The sequence below is a fragment of the Lynx canadensis genome, chromosome D2 (assembly GCF_007474595.2).
Source record: "Lynx canadensis isolate LIC74 chromosome D2, mLynCan4.pri.v2, whole genome shotgun sequence".
In the NCBI taxonomy this organism is placed as follows: domain Eukaryota; kingdom Metazoa; phylum Chordata; class Mammalia; order Carnivora; family Felidae; genus Lynx; species Lynx canadensis.
The window spans coordinates 65,694,744-65,718,452 of record NC_044313.2 but is presented as its reverse complement, the minus strand read 5'-3'; the positions used below and the strand labels follow the sequence as shown (position 1 = coordinate 65,718,452).

At 41.2% G+C, this 23,709-nt stretch overlaps 1 protein-coding gene across 6 annotated transcripts in view; it reads right to left on the bottom strand.

The window, feature by feature from the left end:
* Positions 1 to 9,331: 9,331 nt before the first annotated feature.
* ANK3 (ankyrin 3) overlaps positions 9,332 to 23,709 on the bottom strand; it is a 336,335-nt gene continuing 321,957 nt past the window's right edge. For all 6 annotated transcript variants that reach the window (XM_032595132.1, XM_030334419.1, XM_030334420.1 and 3 more), the window contains 2 exons: positions 22,800 to 22,880; positions 9,332 to 10,751 (listed from right to left, as the gene is read on the bottom strand). In XM_032595132.1, coding sequence (XP_032451023.1) covers positions 22,809 to 22,880 — 72 coding nt within the window. In that variant the 3' untranslated portion in view covers positions 9,332 to 10,751; positions 22,800 to 22,808. The remainder of the gene's footprint in view (positions 10,752 to 22,799; positions 22,881 to 23,709) is intronic.

Here is a 23,709-nt window from a genome sequence, read left to right as displayed (position 1 = left end):
GGACTGATGTCTGAGGCAAGTGGTGCCTTATGACGTCCCTAGAATGAAAGCTGCCACATTTGAAAGTGGTAAAATAGAAATAGGCCCAAGCAACAAGGAGTTGACAGCAATCCTAAGTCCAATTTCCTGACTCCCCTCCATTTCCATCTGTGTGGTTGCCAAACTCATCTTTGCTTCTAGGTTACTGCTTTAGAAAGCCTCCCAGCATCCTCATGAGAACCCCCATCACCAGTCCTGCCCATGGCCCTGGCTTTGCTGCTGGGATCACAGGTCTTTGGTGTGGTCTGGTCTCTCCTTTACTCAGTATGCTCCTGCTTTGCCCAGCCTGTACACGGAAGAGGCAGCTCTCCATTCTAATATCCTATTTGATTTTGCAGGGCATTCTCTCTCATTTATGATTTGGTAAGTTTTGAATTTTAACATTATTTTGGATGATGAAGAGGTAGATAAATCAAACCATCAAACCTTTTCATTGTAATCTGTCGGTATCACTGTGGGCCCAGGTCATAAAAAATAGGTTCTGGATCCAAGTTTCCCATAACTCAGCCTCTACTCCTCACCCCAGATACACATTTTACTCCTCTGTGAACAAGAAAAAGTACTTCTCTTTTCTCATGGAGCACAGGAAGCGGATTTAGAGAAACAAAAATGAGATTGGAATTGACTATGTAGAGAGGGCATCAGTGACTGACTAGAGGGAGCCAGGCTGCAGGTGGAGACAGAGCCAGATTTCCTGGCAAGAGACTCACTTTTTGGCTCTGAGCTGGGGATGGAAGCCTAACTGTCCAAGGGCTAGGGTGGGAGCAAGGGGGCTGCTGTAGCCTTGGAGGGTGATGGGGGTGGAGCCGGACTGCAGACTCCCAGAGTGGGCGTCCATCCCCTGGTCTCTGGAGCAGCGTGTAGCATCTTAGATGTGAGAGGTTGTGTCATGGGCTTCCCACCTACACCACTGCTCACAAACCACAGAGGCCCAAGCAAGGCATTTTCCTCTTTCACCTCTCAGCATAATACACCACCACAAATAATAAAAAGTAGGGAACGTTTATAGAATACTTTCCTCTCCGTCAGATACTTTTTGAAGTGGTTTATGTGGATGATCTCATACGTTGATAAAACTATCACCCCCGTTTTCCAGATGAAGAAATATAAAGGTTAAGTAACTTGTGTAACTAGTACAGCATGATGTCAATTATATAAAAGCGTGTATTCACAAGAAACCATTCTCCATGTCCTAAATATCGAAAATTTGGTACTGTTCTTGAGAACTGGTCTCTCTTTTGACTGAGTCGTCACATATGTTGTCTAGCAGGCTGTGCAGAGAAGGCTTTACAATGAGTACAAGTGCCTGCTGTGATTCATATGGAGTCTGGAGGAGCAGTCAGGGCACTCCGTGCTGAGTCTCTCCTTCCACCCTCGCCTCCTATTCTTTCTCCTTAAGTTCTGACCAAAACAAACTTTGCCCATGCTTCGGGGACGTGTTTATCCTCCTAGCCTCTTTGTTCCTTTTGCCCAGGCCTCCTTTCTTGGCACGTTGAAATTCTCTCATTTCTCAAGTCCCAGCTCTGATGCTGTTCCATCACCATGCAGTCCTTCATTCTGCCGGTGTTTGCTGAGGGCCTAAGATGTGCAAGACTCTCCACCAGGCCTTCTCAGTTCCCTCTGTCCAGGGTAATCCTGAGGTTATGCTTGTCAGGATAACATAATGATACCACTAACACTCATAACAATCATGATCGTAGCCAACACATACATGGCTGTGACTGCTTCGCACACGTTTACATATTTAATACACAGCACTCCCCACATTGTCATATGTTCTATTGAAGCACGTATTCTGCTTTTCCGAGAAGGTCAAAACTTTTGAGTCCATGGATCTCAGCTCTTGTTCTTTTTTATTTTTGATAAAGAGATCTACCTAGGATATGTAAAGATATCCAGGGCAGTGACTTGGACACAGCGTGGGCTACATAAACAGCATTTGAGTTGAATTTGATAGATCCCTATACACCTATGTATCCATAGCCTACATTCATCTTCTCATGGAGCTTTTCAGCTTCTCTGCAAAAACTCAGAAGTGCTGACAATTCTGGGCCTGCATTCCTGCATTGTAATATTTTGTCAGAACTGACTGCTGTGGTTTTCGTTTGGGCATGTGCTCTCAGGTTTTCCACAGGCCCTACCACTTAGAATGCCTTGCATCAGGCCCTGAAGCATCTGATTTTTTAACGTGGTGAAGCCAAAGGAGAATTCAGATTCCAGTTATAGGTTGGGCCCACCAGGATAGGAAGAGTTGCAGCCATTATACAAGGTAGTCACTTGGGCTGTCTGAGCAGCTCTTTTCTGTCATTGTTCTACCAGCAAGACTTTTGTTTCATCAGGAAGATGGCTCACTTTTCTAGTACCAGTTTAACAGGGGCTGTGCTGTGTCTGGGTGATTCAAAGAGTCATTTGAAGATCTGATGCTGTGACACATCCCAGATGACTTTAATAACCTTCCTATCACATGTTCCCAGCACAGGACGGAAAAACACCATGATGATACCTGACAGTCTGTAACAAAGCTCTCATAACATGCTGCGGAGGGGGAGTGAGTTATAAAACTCTGCTCGGCAAGTCTTCACTGGGGGCGGAAGCACAGCAACCCTCAAAGGCAAGCTGAGGTCCTTTTGATACTTCACAATGAGTCACAGAAGGTGTTGCTGTTTTTCCTTGACTCTCACGGATACGTATGTAATGTGTCCTAAGCCATCCTTGTCTGTGCTTCCCTCCATCCCTCATTTAGGCAACAAATATTTGAGCCTGCTGGTGCTAGGCCTTGTGGGGGATGCCTTGGAGATTGTATACAGACAATAAACAGGTATACAGGATAGTAGAAGGATGGTAGACGGTAGAAGGATGATTGTGGCGGTAATGCTATAAAGAGAATATGTATGGTGGTGTGACAGAATAAGCAGGGAGTCAGGAAGGGTGTGCAGGGAAGGCCTGAGGTGGGGACATTTGGAGGTTGAAATGAGATGCTCCCTGGCAGAGGACAAATGGGATGGGAAGGAGATGAGGAAGAACTTGGCACTTTTTTAAAAAAATGTTTATTTATTATTGAGAGAGAGAGAGAGAGCTCAAGCAGGGGAGGGGCAGAGAGAGACAGAGGGAGACACAGAATCCGAAGCAGGCTCCAAGCTCTGAGCTGTCAGCACAGAGCTCCATGTAGGGCTTGAACTCACAAACCTTGAGATCAAGACCTGAGTCAAAGTCGGATGCTTAACCAACTGAGCCACCCAGGAACCCCAAGAACTTGGCACTTTTGAGGAACAGAGAGAAAGCTAGTTTGCCACAGTCATGCTATGCAGAGCATCGATCTGTGACAGGGAACTTACACTGGAATGTAAATCTGTGCACCATTTCCTTCTCAGAAAAGCCTCACTATATGTTAAAAAAAAAAAGTCAACTGAACTAAAGTAAAGCTTAGTAACATGATTTATATTCTGGACCCAGTTTCTTATCCCATTCGGCAGCCAACAGAGAACTCTCAGACTAAGAGCAGTCCACAGACTGCCTTTCTCACTGGTCTGGGGTATCCTGAAAGGGTGAGATGGATGGGGTAGGGTTCTGGAGGTAGGCAGGAGCCACGGTAGGCCCAGATGCACAAAGGAAGATCACCGCTTCACTAATATGCAATAAAATGAAAGTTAAAAAGCCAAATAACTCCTATAGACCCTTAATGAGAGTGTTAGCACTTGAAAGGGTACTTAGAGCACAACCAAGCTGCACTGAGGCGGGAAATTAGGTAGTCCTTCACACTGACTCAGGAATTAATTTTTTTTGCATATGTATACCAACTTTATAGTATATAATTAAAAATCACACATCAAGGGGCGCCTGGGTGGCTCAGTCAGTTAAGCGTCAGACTTTGGCTCAGGTCCTGACCTCAGGGTTCGTGAGTTTGAGCCCTGTGTCAGGCTCTCTGCTCTCAGCACAGAGCCTGCTTCTGATTCTCTGTCTCCCCATCTCTTTGCCCCTCCCCCACTGGTTCCCCCCCCCTCAAATAAATAAAATTTTAAAAAAATTAAAAAAACCCACACATCAATAAATTTATATAGTGTGATCCAGGTATGCGTTTATTCTACAACTGCCAAGAGCCAGTGGTAGAGGTTGAAGACCAGATATGCTTGGTGACCAAAATTGAATTAATTGTCAACATTTTGAAAACTTGGAAATTGGGCAGACTAGACTTGCAGACTCTTTAGAAGGGGAAGATGCTTACCTAGCACTCCACACCCCTTAATGTCTTCTCCCGGACTTGTATGTTAATCATGGGTTACGGCAAATCTCAGTCACTTACGAGAGGGTTTTTTTCTTGCTCACATTGCATGTCCATTGGGGCAACTGTGTCTCTTTGCTCCACATCACCTTCACTCCAGCACCAGGCCAGGAAAGATCTTTGGGGAGCATCCCTGGTATTGAAGCAGGAGGAAAGGAAACATGAAGAAAAATGCACTAGCTCTTGGAGCATCTGCTCATCCTTCACTGGCCAAAGCAAGCTGTATAGTTAAGGTGATAGCAATGGGGCTGGAAAGTAATCACCTGCAGGAAGAGTTAGACAATAATTTATGTATAATAACCATCTATCTCAACCCCTTTGCCTAGTTTAGATGACCTGCCTAGTGCCCATAGATATTTGAGAGCATGACCACTTTGGCCAATGGAACTTGAGTATTCAAAGTTTTATTGTAGCCAGAAGCATGACAGTTACTCTAAAGCTTGCCATGCTCCAGCTATCACCACTCCATCCATCCATCCCTCCCTCCAGCCAGCCAGCCATCATCTACCTACCTACATGGCCTTGAACGGGTTAAGCTTCCACAGGCTTTTCCTTAGACACCCTTTATTTAGTTTTTCCTTTAGGTTCTACTCAGACAAGGCACACTAACCATGATACAGTGTTAGCAAGCCAAGCTGTGAGGAAACTGTATTTCTGCTCTTTACTGTACTAAGCATTAACTTCCAGAGGGTGGTGTGTGCACTGATACTGGGCCCTCATCATGTACTGCAGCATCACTGGAGTCTGGTGAGCCTTCACCAGACAGAACTAGTAAATGATTAGACATGCAATGCTGAGCATTTATTACATACTTTCTGTGTGCCCAGCTCTGCTCTTAGGACTGTGGAAAACAGTCCTTGTTCCTAAAAAAAATTTTTTTTAATGTTTATTTTTGTGAGAGAGAGAGCACGAGCAAGCAGGGGAGGGGCAGAGGGGCAGACTCCAGTCTCCGGGCTCTGAGCTGTCAGCACAGAGCTCGATGTGGGGCTCGAACTCACAAACCCGTGAGATCATCATGACCTGAGCCGAAGTCAGATGCTTAAATGACTGAGCCACCCAGGTGCCTCAAACAGTCCTTGTTCTTAAAGAGCAAGACATTCAGAGACACCATTAAGGATGGAGACTTGAGTGGTGAATTGTGGGACACCCATTTATTTACCTGAGTGACCATTGTGTGTTGGCATCAGCAGGGGAGGCTTTGTGAAGAGGTCCCTGAATTATGAAGAACTTGATGTATGGAAGGTGAAGAACATTGCACATGAGTTCAAAGTTTTGACTGGTTTCACCTAAATCCAGAGTCTTTGGAAGTGAGATGGGCTTGTAGTCGCTTGTAGAGTTGATCCAATAACTTTGAGATGTTAAGGTTTTCTATTGAGTTGCTATTTTTGTCACCCTTGAGTTGCATTTGGTTATGACTAGCAGGTGTGATATGAAAGTGCCATGGCTACACTCAGTTGTCACAGTTGTTTTTCTCTCTCTTCGTGGTCTTCCCTTGTTCTCCAGTACCACTATCTACAGTGTCCTGCAGTTTTGTTTCCACAATTATAGGGTTTCTGTTTTTGTCCTGAGGGGGCCTAGATTTAGATTTCACACAAAGGCTGTTTGCATGCTCCTCACTGTGTCTGGCATCTGGAAGAGTACCTGCAAAGTGGTGGGCACTGAATACCTGCTGCTGGATGAGATGGGTGGGGGTGGGTTTGGAGAACCACAGCACTCATCTTTTTTCTCAGTTCCTCACTCCCTTATTTGTCTTCCTATTGGAATTGAGAGGATGAAAATGAGGTCGATGTTTGGCTTGCCAAACAGAAGGAAGAATTGAAGCAGGAATGCATCAATCTGCCTTCTCCTTCTTCCAGTCATACCAGAGACTGAATTGACAAGAATGAAGTAGACTGGGTTGAGAGGCAGTAGGACCCAGGAAGGGCCATGGTGAACATCTGTAAAACACATGCTTGTCCAGAGGTGGCACGTGCGTTTTTGCTCCAGGTGGTTGTTGTCATAGGGAGTTCAGAAATAGGATTGTTGCTTCTTCAGATTTTAAAGAGAACTCACAGCTCATTTTTTTCTTTAAAATCTCCCGATTAAAAAAAAAATGTTGGCTATCTTTTTTCAGACGTCATGTGATCCAAACAAAATCTCTCTGCAGGCTGGATATGGCCCTTGGGGTATAATTTCTGGACCTTATGGTCCTTTATCAACCCAGCAAACACTGAACAATACTGAGGTGGGAATCTTGAGGTAGACTTTAAAAGAAAAAATCTATCACGTCTGAAAGAGAGGAGGCTAAGCTGACTTTCAGAGACGAGGGCTCATGATGGATTCTCCACACTCTTGGCTGACTTTTCAGCAGCCTATTAGTGATAAGGATAAGGAATATAGCCATGGCCATGGGAAGGGTGCCCAGTTCAGCAGTGTGACTGGTGTCCTGTTTGCTCACGAGGCATTGGTATACTCAAATCTAATCATTTAAGACTTTGTGGCTAACAAGAGTCTTGTGCAACTAGAAAGAGGAAGTTAGTCCTTGGTGAATGAAGTCATTAGAACCAAAAACTGTTCTTTCCTTTGATTTCCAACCTGGTTGAACGTGCAAAAAAAATGGTGCACCAGATGGTGCACAGAGTAACATTTCCTATTTGCTGTCCTGTGACCTCTGATGTTTGATGATTCATTCTGGCACTCAACAAATATGAGCACCTACCTATGAGGTGTCAAGCAGTATTCTATGTGCTGTGGATACAGCAGAGGACAAACCACAGTCTCTGCCCTCAGGAAGTGCATAGCATAGCATGAGGACCTGGTGGTGCGGTGCACCTGCTGGGACTCTTTTGAAAAGCCGGCAACACTACTCTTTCCCAGTTCTCAGAGTTAAGCCACTGCTTGAACTAATCACATAAATGAATGACACCATTGCCTCGTCCATTTTTGAAAGAATTCTTGTGAAGTTAGGCTCATATGTCAATGTTAGAGAGATTTACTTCTGGACTATTTGGTCATGAATTCATGAAGGAGAAGCAGTGCTGTATGGTAGGGAATTACACACCTTTTGATATGTCAGGGCCTCTGCAACAAACCAAAAAGACTTATCCAGATAGGAAGTTAGCTTTGGGATCCTGGTTTCTTCAGAGACTCAAGGGATGAGTTATTATTCCTGTGATTTATATTTCTGGGCTTACCACATACCCTTGTCGCACAGCCAAATGTGACCTGACACTCATAATAATAAAGGAAACGAACAATTTTTTATTTGTCCTAGAGAGAAACCTCAGTCTTGATGCAATCCCAGGACGGTACTGAAATAAACATGGTGGAGCATCAGGAGGCCAAGGCAGAATTTATTAATAGAGGAAAGAAGGGTGACTGCTTCTGTGTTCAGTAAAGTGGATCCCTCTTAGAAATGATGAGATAACCCTGCATGGTCTATTGCCATAACTTATATGGCAATATGCTAGTGACATTTTAATTTAACAAACTCAGGAGTTTGCTAAGAATATAAAATGAAAAACATAGCAAATATCAGAAATCTATCAATGGCAGATTTTTTTTTTTTAACAGCAATGTCAATCAAGGAAAAGCTTAAATACATTTTTATAAGCTAGCAGGCCAAAGACTGTTAGGAATACATAATGTATGCCCTATTCAACCTATGCATACATATATAAATATATGCAAACACACATTTAAATGCAAATAAAAGCTTTGTTTTCCCATTTTGGATACTTCATTTCTGAGTAAATTTATGAACTTGTTCTTGAACTGTAGTTTAGCCCATCACATATCCCTAAAGTCAAATTTTTTAGCTATCTAAACACAATATACCATTTAATACCCAGGTAAGTATACGTGATTGAGTTTCCAATTCAGGATAAACACCTGTCAAGGACTAGGAGTCAGAAATCCGTAACTCTTAGATGGGAAGTTAGAATATCTGAATTCTGATCCCGATTTTCCGAGAGGCTTTTGGAACTTTTTTTTTTTTTAAACCTTTCAGGGGTCTGAGTTTGCTCATTATGATTTTGGTGGCGGTGGAGAGGCACTTTTTGTTTGCTTTGGATTTCATACGATGCAGTCTAGCTCCATTATTCATGCAAAGTAAATTCTCCACACATGTGTTCCGCATTGACATTGAATCTTCGTTGGGAACAATGCATCCAATTCAACATTTTTCTTTAAGTAAACTGTACTAGGGTAGGGCTCAAACTCACCACCCTGAGATCAAGAGTCATGCTCCAGTGGCTGAGCCAGCCAGGTGCCCCATCAGCAATCATCTTTAATGGACAGGAAATAGGTGACCCTGTCAAATGGCTTTAAGCACCCTTTTAATATTTGTAAAGGGACAATTACTACCCAAGGCAGTACCTACCTTGAAGTGGTTATGAAGGCTGAATCAATGCGATGCACTTACAGTCGGGCATATAGAGAGTGCTCCAATTTTAGTGATGATAATTGTGAGTACCACCACCAGTATAGCCTGGCTCTGGGCTAGAATGAAAATTAAAACAGCCGGTCTCTGCCCCTGTTGAATTAATCATGTAGTGTCTGGTTGCAAACCTCAGTGCCTACCTACCAGGCCAATCAGGACCAACAAATGTAAGAGGCGGGGCTGGCTTCTGCACTGTCTGGACCCCCCACACCTGGCTGCAGAGGGCAGGTATGACATGGCCCCACAAGTTGTTGCCCTCTGGAAATGAGAACTGTTGTCAAATCTTGCTTTTTACGGGAAGTTAGAAATTTGGGTTCTTATGTAAAATCTCCCAACTTCTAAGCACCGACCACAAACGCCAACTGCAAACAAACAAGAGCACGAGGGACAAAAAGCCCTGGAGGGTTCCTGGAGCTGTCAGTTGACAACTTCTGGACATGCGGTTGCAATAAGCCCCAATTCCCCACTTTTCTGGGGGGCAGCACAAACAGGATGAGGGCAAAGATCACTTGTCGGTTAATCTTTAATTCTTGGCTCCTCCACGAAATGCACATTTTGCCAGAGAACACAAGGACACTGTAGAGCACAGGTGGGTGAAGAGTTTAACACAATTTATTTTATGCTTAAATAATCGACTAGGTCATCCAGTGTATGGTTTTTCATACATATGTCATTAGAGCTATGTGTCAATGAATGCTGATTTTATATGAATATAATCAACAAATTAAAGGATTTCACCAAAACCCAAATAAAAATGCCCTTTAAAACACAGCAGCCTTATTAACCTAATATGACACTGCTAGAATGGTTACAAATGATTGGCTTATTCAAAGGTGTCTACATCTTATAGCCAGTACACAATACAGTAATAATTGTACAGCGTGCTGCCATTCTACGAGCTAAGAATTTCTGTTTAGTCCATTTTAAATACCCCCGACTGGGGCCTCTTATGAGCACCATCCACCTCTAAAGCGGCAAGCATTACCCCCTTTTAAGCACTAACAGCACCCACCCTCCCCCTAAAGCAACTACTGTATAGGGTTTTTTTTTCATTTTTAGTTCATTTCATTGAAAAATTGGCAATAGCAACAAATATTAGATGAAGGGCTTTGTGTTTACAGATAAAATCTTCTGTGTTGCAGTATACTGTAGTGTTTGCAAAATTGGAAAAGATTTAATCAAAATAAGGTGATACACATGCATCAAAATATTAGTATTCTGAAGAAAAAATTTTTTCACAGAACTACAGAATTCCTCATTTTGGGAATTATTTAAATTTGCAGCAGATTTTAAAGATTTGTTTCTGTTTTTTAAAATCAAGCTAGCAGTTTTGCATATACAAACATTATAATTGCTAATATACAAGAATCAGTGAAGATTCCCCCCCCCACCCAGGACCCCTCCCTCCTCTTCTAGGGTGAAGTCACTTGAGACCCCTAGTATGTTAAATGCATTTGCAATATTCTGTTTGTGTTCTAAGAGGCAGTGCCTTATCAACATTTATTCTATTTTTCTGTTAGAATTTATACAGTGTTATTATTTACAGCAAAACTATAGATGTTTTAAAAAAGAAACAAATAGTGTTTATACCCTGACAGTTTGGGTCCAAGAAAAATAAGGCGAGCTGTTGTGGAGTTAGTAATTTTAGTGTTTCTCTGTGATTTCATCATCCCGTCTTCTGTCCCTTCTGGCGGCAGGAATTTCTTCCTTTTGTAAATGACACCAAATTACTTAGGATAAACTGTTAACAGCATGGCTTCTTGTATATACACTGCATTGCTAATTGCACACGCGCCAATCCTGGGAATGAAAGTGAATTTCCATGCTCTGTAAATTGGCTCATGCTAAATTAAAATGTGGGTAGATTTCTTTTTTTTTTCTTTTTGCATAAAAAAAAATCATGCCATTAATGTGTGGAAGCAGCAAACACACACACCCTTCTCCATGAATTTTTACTTCCTGCTGACATCTCTTCCATGAATTTCTCAATACTGGCAGTAAAATTACATGATCCTGTGGAAAGACAGACAAGAGGGAGTGAGGTTAGCTTGCTTTCTTCTTCCTTCTTTCCTTCCTTCCTTCCTTCTCTTTCTCCCTCCCTTCCTTTCTTCCTTTTTTCTTTTCTTTTCTTTACTTTTCTTTTTTTTCTTTTCTTTTCTTTTCTTTTCTTTTCTTTTTTTCTTTTCTTTTCTTGCCTTGCCTAAGCCTTCCTTCCCATTCAACAGAAAAGCTTAGAGAACGAGGCCTCTACTTTCTTATGGGGTAGTTTAACATGATTCTTTTTACCAACACAATCTGTTAGGTCAAAGCCCTGAGGTGTAGCTGAAAGCTCTTTGAAGGCAGTGACTTTTTCTAGGTAACCCTGTGATCTCCAAAGCACACTCTTCACTGTATGTGTGGTTTTTGAGATTGTGTTGGAAAAGACCCTCTTCTAGGGCTCTATCTCTAACAATCAGGTCACTCAGATACTTGGGAAAGCCATTTACAGCCCTTTGGGCCTAGTCTTATCTATAAAATGAGGCTCACAGAGGTGCTGTGTGGGATTTCCATCAACATCAAAACATCAGGGGTCTGGAGTTCTCATGGGCATAAAGGAGCCCGGGATATTGAGTCAGAATAGAGCATTTCAGGAATGTCCATATGTTTTATAAGTGCTCACTCCCCAAAGTACAACTAATCTTTCAAAAAGGGAGAACAGCATCATTATTTCATTACTCTGGAATTGCTTTTCCATGCACCAATTAAAATGAAAGACTGTCTTCCATCACTGCAAAGAATACTTTCCCTCCTCCTGCCCCACATCAGTCACGACAAAATCGATTCATTATATTTGAGCTTCTTTATGGAGGCTGAGAACATCTTGTCTTACTGAATAATAACTGCATAAAGTCTCAGTGTTTTATAACCAGTCTTAATACAGTCAAAGTAAATCAGCTGCTTTTGCTATGAACTCTTTCTTCATAAAACAAAGTTTGCCTACATATAGTTCATCGTCCTCTCTCAGTGTGAAGCGACAGACCTGAATACTGGCCCGAGAACAAATCCCAGCCCCTGTGAAAACCTGAGGAAAGCAAGAACAATTGTAGGAATAACCGTGTTCACTCACTGGTAAGCAGCAGACCATTTGTGCAGGCCTAGAAGCACCAGCAGAACTGGGTTTCTGTTGGGGCCCAAGAGTGTCCTCAGTGACCCTGAGTTTGTTTACTTACCCCAGACAAGTTTCTGTCTCTTTAAGAGGGATCACCCAGGATACCTCAGCTTATGTCAACATGTTAGTACAGTACTTCCTCTGCTCTACTAGTTCTTGCTTCCTTTTTTGTGCTGGAAGTGCTACTGACCAGCATGCCCCAGGTCACTAATGCTTGGAGCCAAGAACATCAAAGTGTCAAGTCCTTCTGGAGTGATTTCAGTATCTGCCCCCCCTTCCCAGGATTCTGCAAAGGTTGTAGAGAAGGAAGGTGACTTATTTGGGCAGGACATGCCCTAGAAAGTGGGCAAATCCAAGTAGGATCAGGATTTTCTCACCTCTATTGCCACTTATACCTAATCTTCTGGGCACCAGGGTTCTTAGATGGCCCTATGATGATGTTACCCCCGTGGTCTCCTTGTGTCTTCCTAGGGAGGCTCCTCAGCAGTCTTCTCTAGTTGAACCCCCTACCCCCCACACTGTACAGCCTAATCGACATATAATTTACATGCCATACAATTTATTGTAAATATACAGTTTGATAGTTTTCAATACATTTATATAGATATGCAATCATCACTACAACCCAGTTGAACTTTTTTTTGTTTTGCATCCTCTCTTCCAAAAGCCAATCCAATTTCCCAGGTAAATCTTGCCATAAGAAGCAAGGTGTTTCTCCTATCACCCTGTTGCAAGCAAATGTTGTCTTTTATAGAAATATTGGATTTGTTTCTATAATTTTTAAAAATGCTATTAATTATGTCCATTTATATTCAGGTATGGTATGGGTGATAGTTAAAAAGAAATTGGGGAGTGAGTTCCTCTTGTAAATCTCTCTTGTTCTTGGTCATACAATCAGAGTGTGTTGGCCCTAACCACATGGGGTGCAGGAAGGTCATTCATTGGATAAAAGACTTTATACCAAGTACAGTGTTCTACAAAAAGCATGAGTGCCTTGGCTGAGAGACTGTATACCTATTATAAAATATTGACATCTTACAAATTGTGATGAGAGCGCCATCTGATGGAAAGGTGTGATGGCAGGGGCCATCAAGATGACATTTCAGAAATAGAATTTGAGTCCTTTTTTCTTTTTGGATTTAAGTAATACATCTGAGACAGAGGCCTTTGCATTTAGGAATCTGTCTTTGGGTTTTGCATGCTTTTCAAACCCAAAGGTAGCAGAAACAAACATTCCTTTTAATCATTTTACTATATATATATATATATATATATATATTTTAATTTTAAGAAACATTTTTGATATATAGAAAAACAGCTATCAGTGTATTTTCATGGCAGTTTATATCTTACAGATGAATGTTGTACTTTCCACATCCATTTTCAAGTCAGGTGTATGCTTGAGTTAGAACCACAATTTCCTTTACAGATCCACATACCAGTGGTTTTTAGCCCCTAGGGCCCACCTTAAAAACAAAACAAAACAAAATCACCTGTCTTTAGTTTGGTATATGAAGCTTTCTGCAGTTCAGCCCAATCAGGCTTACTGTCCACTACCCTTCAGCGAGAAGCTTTTTTCATAATCTCCAATGGTTCTCAAACTTGGGTGCACATTAGAACTATCTGGGGAGACTTAAACCCAGTGTCCAGACCACCTCATGCCAATTTATTTAGAATTTCTTGGGGTGGAGCTCCAAAAAATCAAAAAAACCTCAAATATCAAAAAACTTTTTAAAAACTCTCTAGATTATTTGAATGTTCAACCATGTTTAAGAGGCAACCATATATTCTAGAACACTGCTTCTCAAAGTCTAATATCTTTATGTATCACCTAAAGTATCTTCAAATGTGGATTCTGATTCAGTGGGTCAGGGTAAACTCAGAGATGCTGCATTTCTAACAAGACTCCCAGGTGACACTGATACTTCATGGACCACACTTGGGGGAGCTAGACTGTGTGCTAGTCAGCAACACATTGGTTTCCAACTTCTTTTTCTTTTTCTTTTTTTTTTTTCAACGTTTATTTATTTTTGGGACAGAGAGACAGAGCATGAACGGGGGAGGGGCAGAGAGAGAGGGAGACACAGAATCGGAAACAGGCTCCAGGCTCTGAGCCATCAGCCCAGAGCCCGACGCGGGGCTCGAATTCCCGGACCGCAAGATCGTGACCTGGCTGAAGTCGGGCGCTTAACCGACTGCGCCACCCAGGCGCCCCTCTTTTTCTTTTTTTAAAGTAGGCTCCATTCTGGGCATGGAGGGCCTGAACTCACGATCCTGAGAGCAAGACTTGAGTTGAGATCAAGACTAGAGCTGAAATCAAGTTGGACGCTTAACCAACTGAGCCACCTAGGTGCCCCACCAACTTCCTTTTCCTTGCTCATGATTTTGTATCCACCCATACTTCTCCTCCCCAATCTTCACCAGTATCTAACTCCTCTCCATCCTTCAAGTTTGTTTCAAATGTCATCTCCATGAAAGTATAGACTCCGCTCTCCCTAAGGAGATCGGAGTTGGCAGGTTAACTGTTACTCGTCTTTAAAGACTTAGCTCTGTTACAGCTTTAGGAAAGAAAGCCTTTTCTAGTATGCCTTTCTTATAGCCTACTGAGAACCCAGATTTGTCATACTATTCCCTTCCATCCCTACCCACCTCTCTTCCCTTCCCTTTTTTTTTTTCCTCTCTTGAGTTACAGAAGTCATGGGACTAAAAACATTTTTTCCTAAGCATTAATTCTAGTTCTTCATGTAAACATGATAAACTACAGTGAAATTTAATAATTCCCAGTTCATGGAGATTTGTTAAACAAATACCAGCCAGTAAATGGTTTTTTGAGTTTGTTTTTTTCTAATGACTTGTGACTTTAAAAATACTTGAGGTCATAGGGCCAGTTTAAAAAAAAATACTGGGAAGATATTGATTTATATTTTGGTTGTGAAAAAGATATACTAATTAAATAATAAAATTGTACAGCTATTATTATTAAATGTTATGTGCCAGGCACTGTTATAAAGTGGCTTAGCTCATTTAATAACAATAAGGTACTATTATAATCTTGCATTTTACAGATAAGGAAACAGAGCCACAGAGCTAGAAAACAAACCCAAGAGAGTGAACTTGGTACATAGTAGAGCTAGAAATGGAAATCAAACCACCTGACTCTACAATCCTTGCTCTTGACCTCAGAGCCAAGGCTTTTGGTTAATTAGGGATTTTTTTAAAGGGTAAGAAAAGTAAAAACAAACAAAACTAAATAAAAACAGATCTTCTCCAAATAATTCAGGGAAAATATTCCGAAGTGAAGCAATTCAGGTACCTTGGATTTCTGGAAAGCAGAATCAGGAGATCTGGGTTAAAATCCAGATCTGTCATTAACTAGAGCCATTGGGCTTTTGTTATCTATCTCTGTCCATTCCTTAGTAAAGAGGAATGAGAATGCCTTTTAGTAATTTCCCATGGAATTTCTCTGCTTTTGATGTTGGTATACTTCAGAATACTTTCAATTATTTCACATCCCTTGTTTCTCAGAGAATTTCAGTGATGCTGCCATTCCAACTTCTTCCACTGTTCCCTCCTGGCACCCGTCGCATCTTCGTCTACAGGCCACTGGTCCTGGCTGCCTTAATGCTACTACTAGCTGAACTTAGTACTTACTATGGGCTTGCCTGCCGCTATCTGAAGCAATTTACTTGTATTAACTCAGCTAATTCCCACAACAACTTTATGAGGTTTGTTATTCTTACCCCAGTAGAGGTGAGGAAATGAAGGCATAGACACCAGCTAAGTTCATGTAGCTAGTACACTCCCTGGCAGGTCCATCGACTCCAGCCACTTCACTTCTCACCCAAATACCAAAAATGACCACACTATGATCTCCAGCCCAGGCTTCTCTCTCTGATCATCATCAAATGTCAAGGGCCCTGCACGCTGACTATCTACAAAGCTACTTCATCACCCAGGCTACGTCAATCACTAATTTTGATTTTGTGGTCTTAGGTTCTATGATTTTGTTAATAATTACCCTACATACCTATAACCCTGATGTCTTTAACTCTCGCTCTTCTCTCCCGACACGGAACTAATCTGGTTCCTCAAATCTTTTCTCCGCTTTTCATTCTCTCTGTTCCAGTTCAGGCCCTCCTCTGTGTTGCAGATCTGAGGGCCTTGTGTTCAAACTCTCTTCTTCCTCTACTTCTATCAGAGTTACCTAAATCATATCTGATCATATTATTTTCCTGCCACAAGGCTTCCAGTACCCAACTGTATCCAGGATAAGAGCCAAACTCCTGAGCAAAGCACCTATGATTCTCCACACTGCTGCATCTCAAATGCTACTCTTTCTTCAAAAACTAGTTTGGGGTGCCTGGGTGGCTTGGTCAGTTAAGCGTCCGACTTCGGCTCGGGTCATGATCTCACGGTCCGTGGGTTCGAGCCCCACGTCGGGCTCTGTGCTGACAGCTCAGAGCCTGGAGCCTGTTTCAGATTTGTCTCCCTCTCCCTGTGACCCTCCCCCATTCATGCTCTGTCTCTCTCTGTCTCAAAAATAAATAAACGTTAAAAAAAATTAAAAAAAAAAACTAGTTCAAATACGTACTTCCGAGAAACTTTAAAAGACCTCCTCTGTTGGAGGGAATAATATCTTCAGTGGTTGCCCTGAGCATTTTGTTATATCATTTATTACATTTATGTATTTTGATTTGTGTGACTTATGATCATGTGTGCCTCTTGGACTAGACTGTAAAGTTATAGTGGGCAGGGATTCTCTCAGATAATAATGTCAGACTTAAGATAGTATCTTACAATGTTGTGCTCTCCCTACTGCCTACACGGTGTGTGTCACAAACCTTGCACATAGTAGCTAAGAAGCAAAGGAACTCTAAATGTGCATGGTCACCTGCCTACAAAAGCTTGTTAGCTGATCTACATTATAGGAGAGTTTCTCTCATCCACCACTATGAAAAACCACACAAGTATACTGCAGGGTTGAGGCTGAACATGTAGGTGATCTTAGATGATAGGATATAGAATAGCTTGGAGATGTCTAGGAAGGAAGAAGTCAGAGGCAACCTTTTAACTCTATTCCTCTTCAAAATCTTGTTCCTTGGGAGCTCCTCCCAGGCTCACTTTAATCCTCTCCCTAGGGGTTCACATCTATTCTCTCCCGTTCCCTTTCTCTGGTATTCAACATTTACCTCTTTAGTGATAACTCTAACATTTCTAGAAGTGCAGCCCCAACCTTTCTGCAGAGCTCCAGACTTATATATCTAAAACAATACTTGGAAGTCTCAAAAGCAGTTTAAACCCAAATCTAAGCCTGAATGCTTGATGTCGTTTTTAAAAAACCCATTCTACTTCTGTTCCTTTCTCTACTGCCCTGTTCTGTCAGCCAGAAACCTGGGGATCATTCTTGACTCAACCCTTCTCCATCCTCCCTGCCCCTCCAAAGTAATTTACCTGTTGATTTTCCTAAACCTACTGCCCAGGTCCTAGCCCTGCCACTACTATGGCTTAGTTGAACTGCTCAGTAACCTAACCAGTCACCTTCAGTTTACTCTTGTTTCCCCTCCAACCCATTCTCTACATAATCTATGTGCTTAAAAAAAAAAAAAATTGGGTCAGGCTCTTGGCTAAAATCCTTCAGGGGCTTCAAATTCTTTTAGAATGAAATCTAAAGCCTGTTCTCTGGCCTGTGATGATGCACCCCTCACTTAAGTCATCATGTGCCTGCCTCATCCACCACCAGCTCACCAGGCCCTGGTGTACACTTCTCTTCTTTCATTTCCTCAACTATGCCTTTTCCCCGGTCAACGCCTTTGCTCATGTCATATCCTTTGCTTGGAGTCTGCTTCTCCTCTTCCCCATTCTTTTCATGGTTGGCGCCACCTATAAGTTCTTAGTTTAAATGTCACGACTTCTTTTCTTTCTTCTTAAAGATTTTATTTTTAAGTAATCTATACACCCAATGTGGGACTCGAACTCACAACCCCAACATCAAGAGTCACATGCTCCACAAACAGAGTCAGTCCGGTACCCCTATGTGTCATGACTTCAGAGTGACCTTCCCAGCCCCCAAAAGTCTAAATGTGTTTCCGCATTATTCTTTTATTGGATATTGGACTTTGAATTTTTAGCCCTGAAGCATCTGTCCCACGCAGGCTGAGAGATTAGGAGGGGCAGGGCTCATGGAAGTTTTCTTCACCATCATACATCTAGCCTTTCCACTTTTAGCCAGGCAGAAGGTCAAATATTTTTTGAAGGAATGAAAAAAATGAACCAACTTTCTGGTTGAGAAAAAGTGTTGCCCTTGGCAAGCATTGTCACTCTTGGCTTCCACATGGCTGTGAGATTCTGAGCATTTCCCCAGAAGAGGTTTAGAATACAGCTGCTCCACAGTCTTTTATGGCTACATCTGGGGACCTTCCTTTGCTACAACCTCACTAATGGTACTTATGAAGTAAACACTTAGAGGTTACCCCCTTCAAAATGGATGTCTGCTTTATTTTAAAAAAGAACAAACATCTATGAGTATTTTCACTGTGTAAAATATGAGGACATTTACTATAGGTTGTCTATGTACATCTGTTTGATTCAAAATTTGCTTTTAGGTCTCTAAGCATCATCAACTACTATTTAACTATGAATATAAGTTAAGAACTTAGGTTCTGGATAAGTTCAAATTTATTCTTTTGCTTATCAGCTGTACAGGACTTTGAGTAAATCATTTAACTTTTCTCAACTTCGGTCTTCAGAGTAGTACTTACCTTACAGCATTGTGTTGGGGATTATATTCAGTAATGCACGTAATGATCTTACCTAGTACCTGGCGTATAGTAATCATTTGCTAGAACATGACTATTATTATTCAAATTGTAGACATACAGCTAAGTGTAATAGAAAGGGCACTAGGTAGAGTATCAATAATCTTGAGTTTAAGTCCTAGTTCTACCAATCACAAGCTGTGTGACAATAGAAATGTCATTGACCTCTTGAGCCTTGGAATATTCATCTTCAAAAGGTAGCAAACAAAATTGGTCTAACCTATCTAGAAGCTTCTTTGAAGGATTAAATGAGACAAAAATGTAAATTCACTTTGTAAACTATAAATCACTATACACTGTGTACAAATCTTTATAGCTATTGAAAGCCATTGGCTTTTCCCTTACATTAAAAACAGGATAACTATGACTCAGTACTAAAGAAAAGCAGGTGCAGGGTTCAGATAGCTCAAAATTTAGCTGGTTCTAAAATGGGAAATAAAAATTTTGATGTCACCATCTGAGACTCCGTGAAATTTGGCAGCAGTCTACTTGCTTAGTTGTTTTTGTTATTAAAAAAAAAAAGGCAGCCAGCAGGCTATAAAAACTCTCAATATATTTGCAAATTGATTTCTCCAGAGCATGCATTCAGTGTCCTGGAATTCCAGTGGGTATTCTTGGACTCATTTCCCAGGTTCACTTATGGAAGGTAAATACCACGCTGGAGAGTAACATGAGGCTTACAGTCAAATCACTGTTCTTTCCATCTGACACATTAAGTTTGCTTTCTGCTGGAGTTATTTTCACATTCATATGACTTCTACCTGACTTTCTCTCTCCTTTGAGTGGTGTAGCATGTGAGCCAAGGCCCTGACAACTTCTTTACGGGGTGGGTTATTTGTAATTTTAAGGTCTCTTGTACATTTAGTGACCATGTCATATCTAAAGGACCTAGCACAGTTGTATTTTTTTGGTGTTATTTATTCACACATACTAGGTGGATGTTGCTCTAGAAAAATGGTTCCGCTGCTATGGGCAACCACTTTGGTTCATTTCCATCCAGTCTGAACAAGCTGGCAAATGTTGAGGTGCATACTGAACTCTCTTCTGGATTCCTTTCGCTTATCACTTACAACGGCTTAAATGGACTAAGTCAAGACTGCAAACTCATGCTTAGTGCTTTATTCATCTCTATGTTTCTAGATATGTCTTGCACCAGGAACAGCTGCAAGACGTACATAACAAGTGGGTTCATTCTAGGTATTGACGCACTGATGTCATCCATCATTTTCTCATCTCTCACACTGTGTGGAAAGCAAGTCATGTTGATGTCTCCTGATTCAGTCTGCCTCTTACCATCCTCCTGGCCAAGCCAGCAACTATAATAGTTTCTTACTCGGTTTTCTGCTCATCCATTACTGCCCCCTCTGGTATGTTCTGTGCCTTTGCAGCTAGAGCGAGTGATGCAGAACGTACACATTGGACCATACCCCACCCTTGCCTGAGACTCTTTCTTCACTGCTCTCCTTCTGCTTTTAGTGTGCAGACCAGAATCCCTACAGAGAGGCTCATGAGGCTGGACAACTCCCACCTTTCCTACCTCTGCAGACCCAAGGGTCAAACTCTCTGCCAGCTGCACTGACCTGTTTCCCCAGATTCTCCCTTCCTGTTCCTCCCCATTCTGGCCATTGCAAAGTGCTGCTGCACATGCCTAGAAGGTGACCCCAGACACCATCAAACTTCCCTCTTCACCCAGTCATGTTGTGTTCAGTCTTCAAAACTCAAACATCACTTTTTCAAGGAAGCCCTCCCTGTCACCTCAGACCTCAAGTCTCCAGTCAACATGGTTGAGGGTGTTAACGGTGTTGGCTCTGGTGGCAGGTTTGTACCTGTTTCTGCCAACTCTACGTGATGTTGGGTAATCTGAGCCCTATTTCCTCATCTGTTACATGGGGATGATAGGGCATCTGTCCAAGAGGGTTAGCTGTGAGAATGAAATGAAGAGCAGAGTAGAACACTTGGACGAGTATATATGGTAAATATTAATTTCAGAATGTTCTGCAGTTCTTGGTAGTTTTCTCAATGCCATTATACTAATGTGATTAGTTATGATTGGTTAACATTAAATCCCCAAAACATAAGCTCAGTAAGGGAAAGTACCATGCTTATGTTGTCTACTAAGAGTTTCTCAGTGCCTACGCAGAAAGCGTCACAGAAATGAAGTGAAATAAATCTTGGAGTGAATAAACATATGGTAAGCTTTTTTGAGAGGGAGGGATTAGGAATTTATCTGGGCCTGCAATAATAAACACAGACCCTCATCCCTGCCCTAATTCTAACCCTAATCCTAGATCTTGGGGAAAAAATGATTTGATTATATATATATATATATATATATATTACATAATATGTATATATTATGTTATATATGTATATGTTATGTATACATACACATATACAGGTATATATATATATACATATATATGTATATAATATACATATATGTATATATACATACAATGGAATATTACTCAGCCATAGAAAAGAACAAAATCTTGCCATTTGCCACAACATGGATGGAACTAGAAAGTATTATGCTAAGTGAAAGAAGTCAGTCAGAGAAAGGCAACTACAATATGATTTCACTCATATGTGGAATTTAAAAAACAAAAAAAAATGAGCAAATGGGAAAAAAAAAGACAGAGAGAGGCAAACCAAGAAACAGACTCTTAACTATAGTGAACAAACTGATGATTACCAGAGGGGAAGCTGGTGGGACGACTGGGGAAATAGGGGATGGGAGATAAGAGGGCACTTGTGATGAGCACTGGGTGTTGTACAGAAGCGTTGAATCCCTATATTGTTCTACTGAAACTAATATTACATAGTATGTTAACTATACCGGAATTAAAATAAAAACTTAGAAAAAGGAATTTATCTCAGCCTTAGTTAAGTCACAAACAAAATTCAGAGCAATGAGACTAGATTTCTCAGTTCCTCATGTCCACACTGCAGTACCAGGATTCCGGTCACTGGGGAAGAGAAGATCTGTCCAAGTAAAAACTAGAATCTATATGCTCTTTGTCATTTTGACCAGTAGGGCTAAGAGAACTGCTGGTGCACATCCCTTGAGAAATCATGCTACTTCACCTCACAGACTCAGGAGACCTTTTCAAATTTCTTTTCAAAGCTCCATCTGCTTTTTTCATGCTTAGGAAATGACCTGTCATAAGTATAGCTAAAGATAATAGGATAACGTAAAACTTAGAAAACAATGTTTGTTAGAAATATCCTCATCTATGAAAAAAAGTTCAGACAAATTTAAGCAAATTCACCAATATTTCACTTAAAAAAAAATAGTAGTCCAGGGGTGCCTGGGTGGCTCAGTTGGTTAAGTGTCTGACTTCAGCTCAGGTCATGATCTCACAGTCTGTGAGTGTGAGCCCTGCGTTGGGCTTGTCCTGACAGCTTGGAGCCTGAGCCTGCTTTGGGTTCTGTGTCTCCCTCTCTCTCTGCCCTTCCCCTGCTTGTGCTCTGTCTCTCCTTCAAAAATAAATAAACATTAAAATTTTTTTTCAAAAATAAAAAAAAATAGTCCATTTACCTTCTATTTAATTTGCCCTGGTTTCTGGAAGATTATACCAAGTAGCATATAGGGATCTCGGCCATTTAATAAAATGGGCAACCACTCTATTTCAATGGAAATTGAATTCTCAGAGGCCATTCTGCTAAAACGGTGAAAGGGTGGATGTGCACAAATCTCAGAGTGCATCAGTGAGAACTAACTGGTTGTTGCCAGACCGGCTTCCTGTCAGGCTGTATAATGCTACCACATTTCACACGGAGCCTCTACTCTTAGAGGGGACTCAAAAATCACTGTTTACATTTGCTTCTGGAAACACCATTTACATTTAAATTCCTGACTAGTTTGTGAGGAGAAAGTTTATGAACTGTGACTGGAGTGTGTGTGTACATTGCATATGTAAATATAGAAATAAGCCCAATAAGTTCATACTGGATATTCAAAGCTGGAATTCAGTGAAAAAGAGAGGAGGGCAGTGGATGGGGGGATCTGAATCACTCATCAAGAGAAAGGAGAGGTTTCACAGCGAGTTAAGGCAGACTGTTGTTGCTATGAGCACACCTATTGCCTTGACTAACCGTTTACTGTTATGAATGGCTCTTCTTTTCCACATGACGGATTTCCTTCTTCGCTGTCTTCACCTTATAACCTTCTCCCTGCTGTAAAAAGGAATGTATGTGTTAAGATTTCACAGTGAAAGAGTTTTAGTCATAGAGCGGTTCCCATTCTGGTCCCTTGAGGCTGGATTAGGTAAGTGAAACACAGTTTAAAGCACTTTGTCACTTCACGTCTCAAAATACACACAATCTATTTGGCGTAACCACACAAGCCTGGCATCATCGAGGCAAGCTAGAGAGCACTGTCAGAATGAATACAGTAACATAACTATACTTTGGAGTAACTTGATAGGTTAGTGATAAATAAAAGGTTAGTGACAAAAAAAGAATAATGGTAACAAATAGAATTTTTTTAAAGGTTAGTGATAAATTAAAACAAATGAGTTAGCCTGTTCATTTACTTGTAAACTAGAAGAAATCATCACCAAAGCTCTCAAGGCACCCAAACCCAAATTATAACAAATATTAGTAAATTATAATTTATTTCTTCTTAAGCCAACAGAATTTTAAGCAATCTGTTGTGTTGAGACTAAAATTTCTCAGCAAAGCACTGATCATGAACTAAACACCATAGGAATGTTGTTGATCTGAGGGACTTTTTTTTTTTTTTTTTAATTTGTGGAATTACCAACCCCTTTCTCATTACTGCAGATCAAGCAATCATCCATTTTCCATAAAACAAGACCTCTCTTCACTGAGCACCAGGGATACTTTTCCCTGAGAGCAAAACTGTACAAATACTCCACTTTTCCCAGCTTTATAACAGAAACACAGTAGCCTTTCCAATCTTTTGAGTTAGTCTGGAGAAATTTTCAGTGCACTTTTTCTTATGTAAACACAGGCTATTGGAGTTTCTATTTTCAAAATGAGA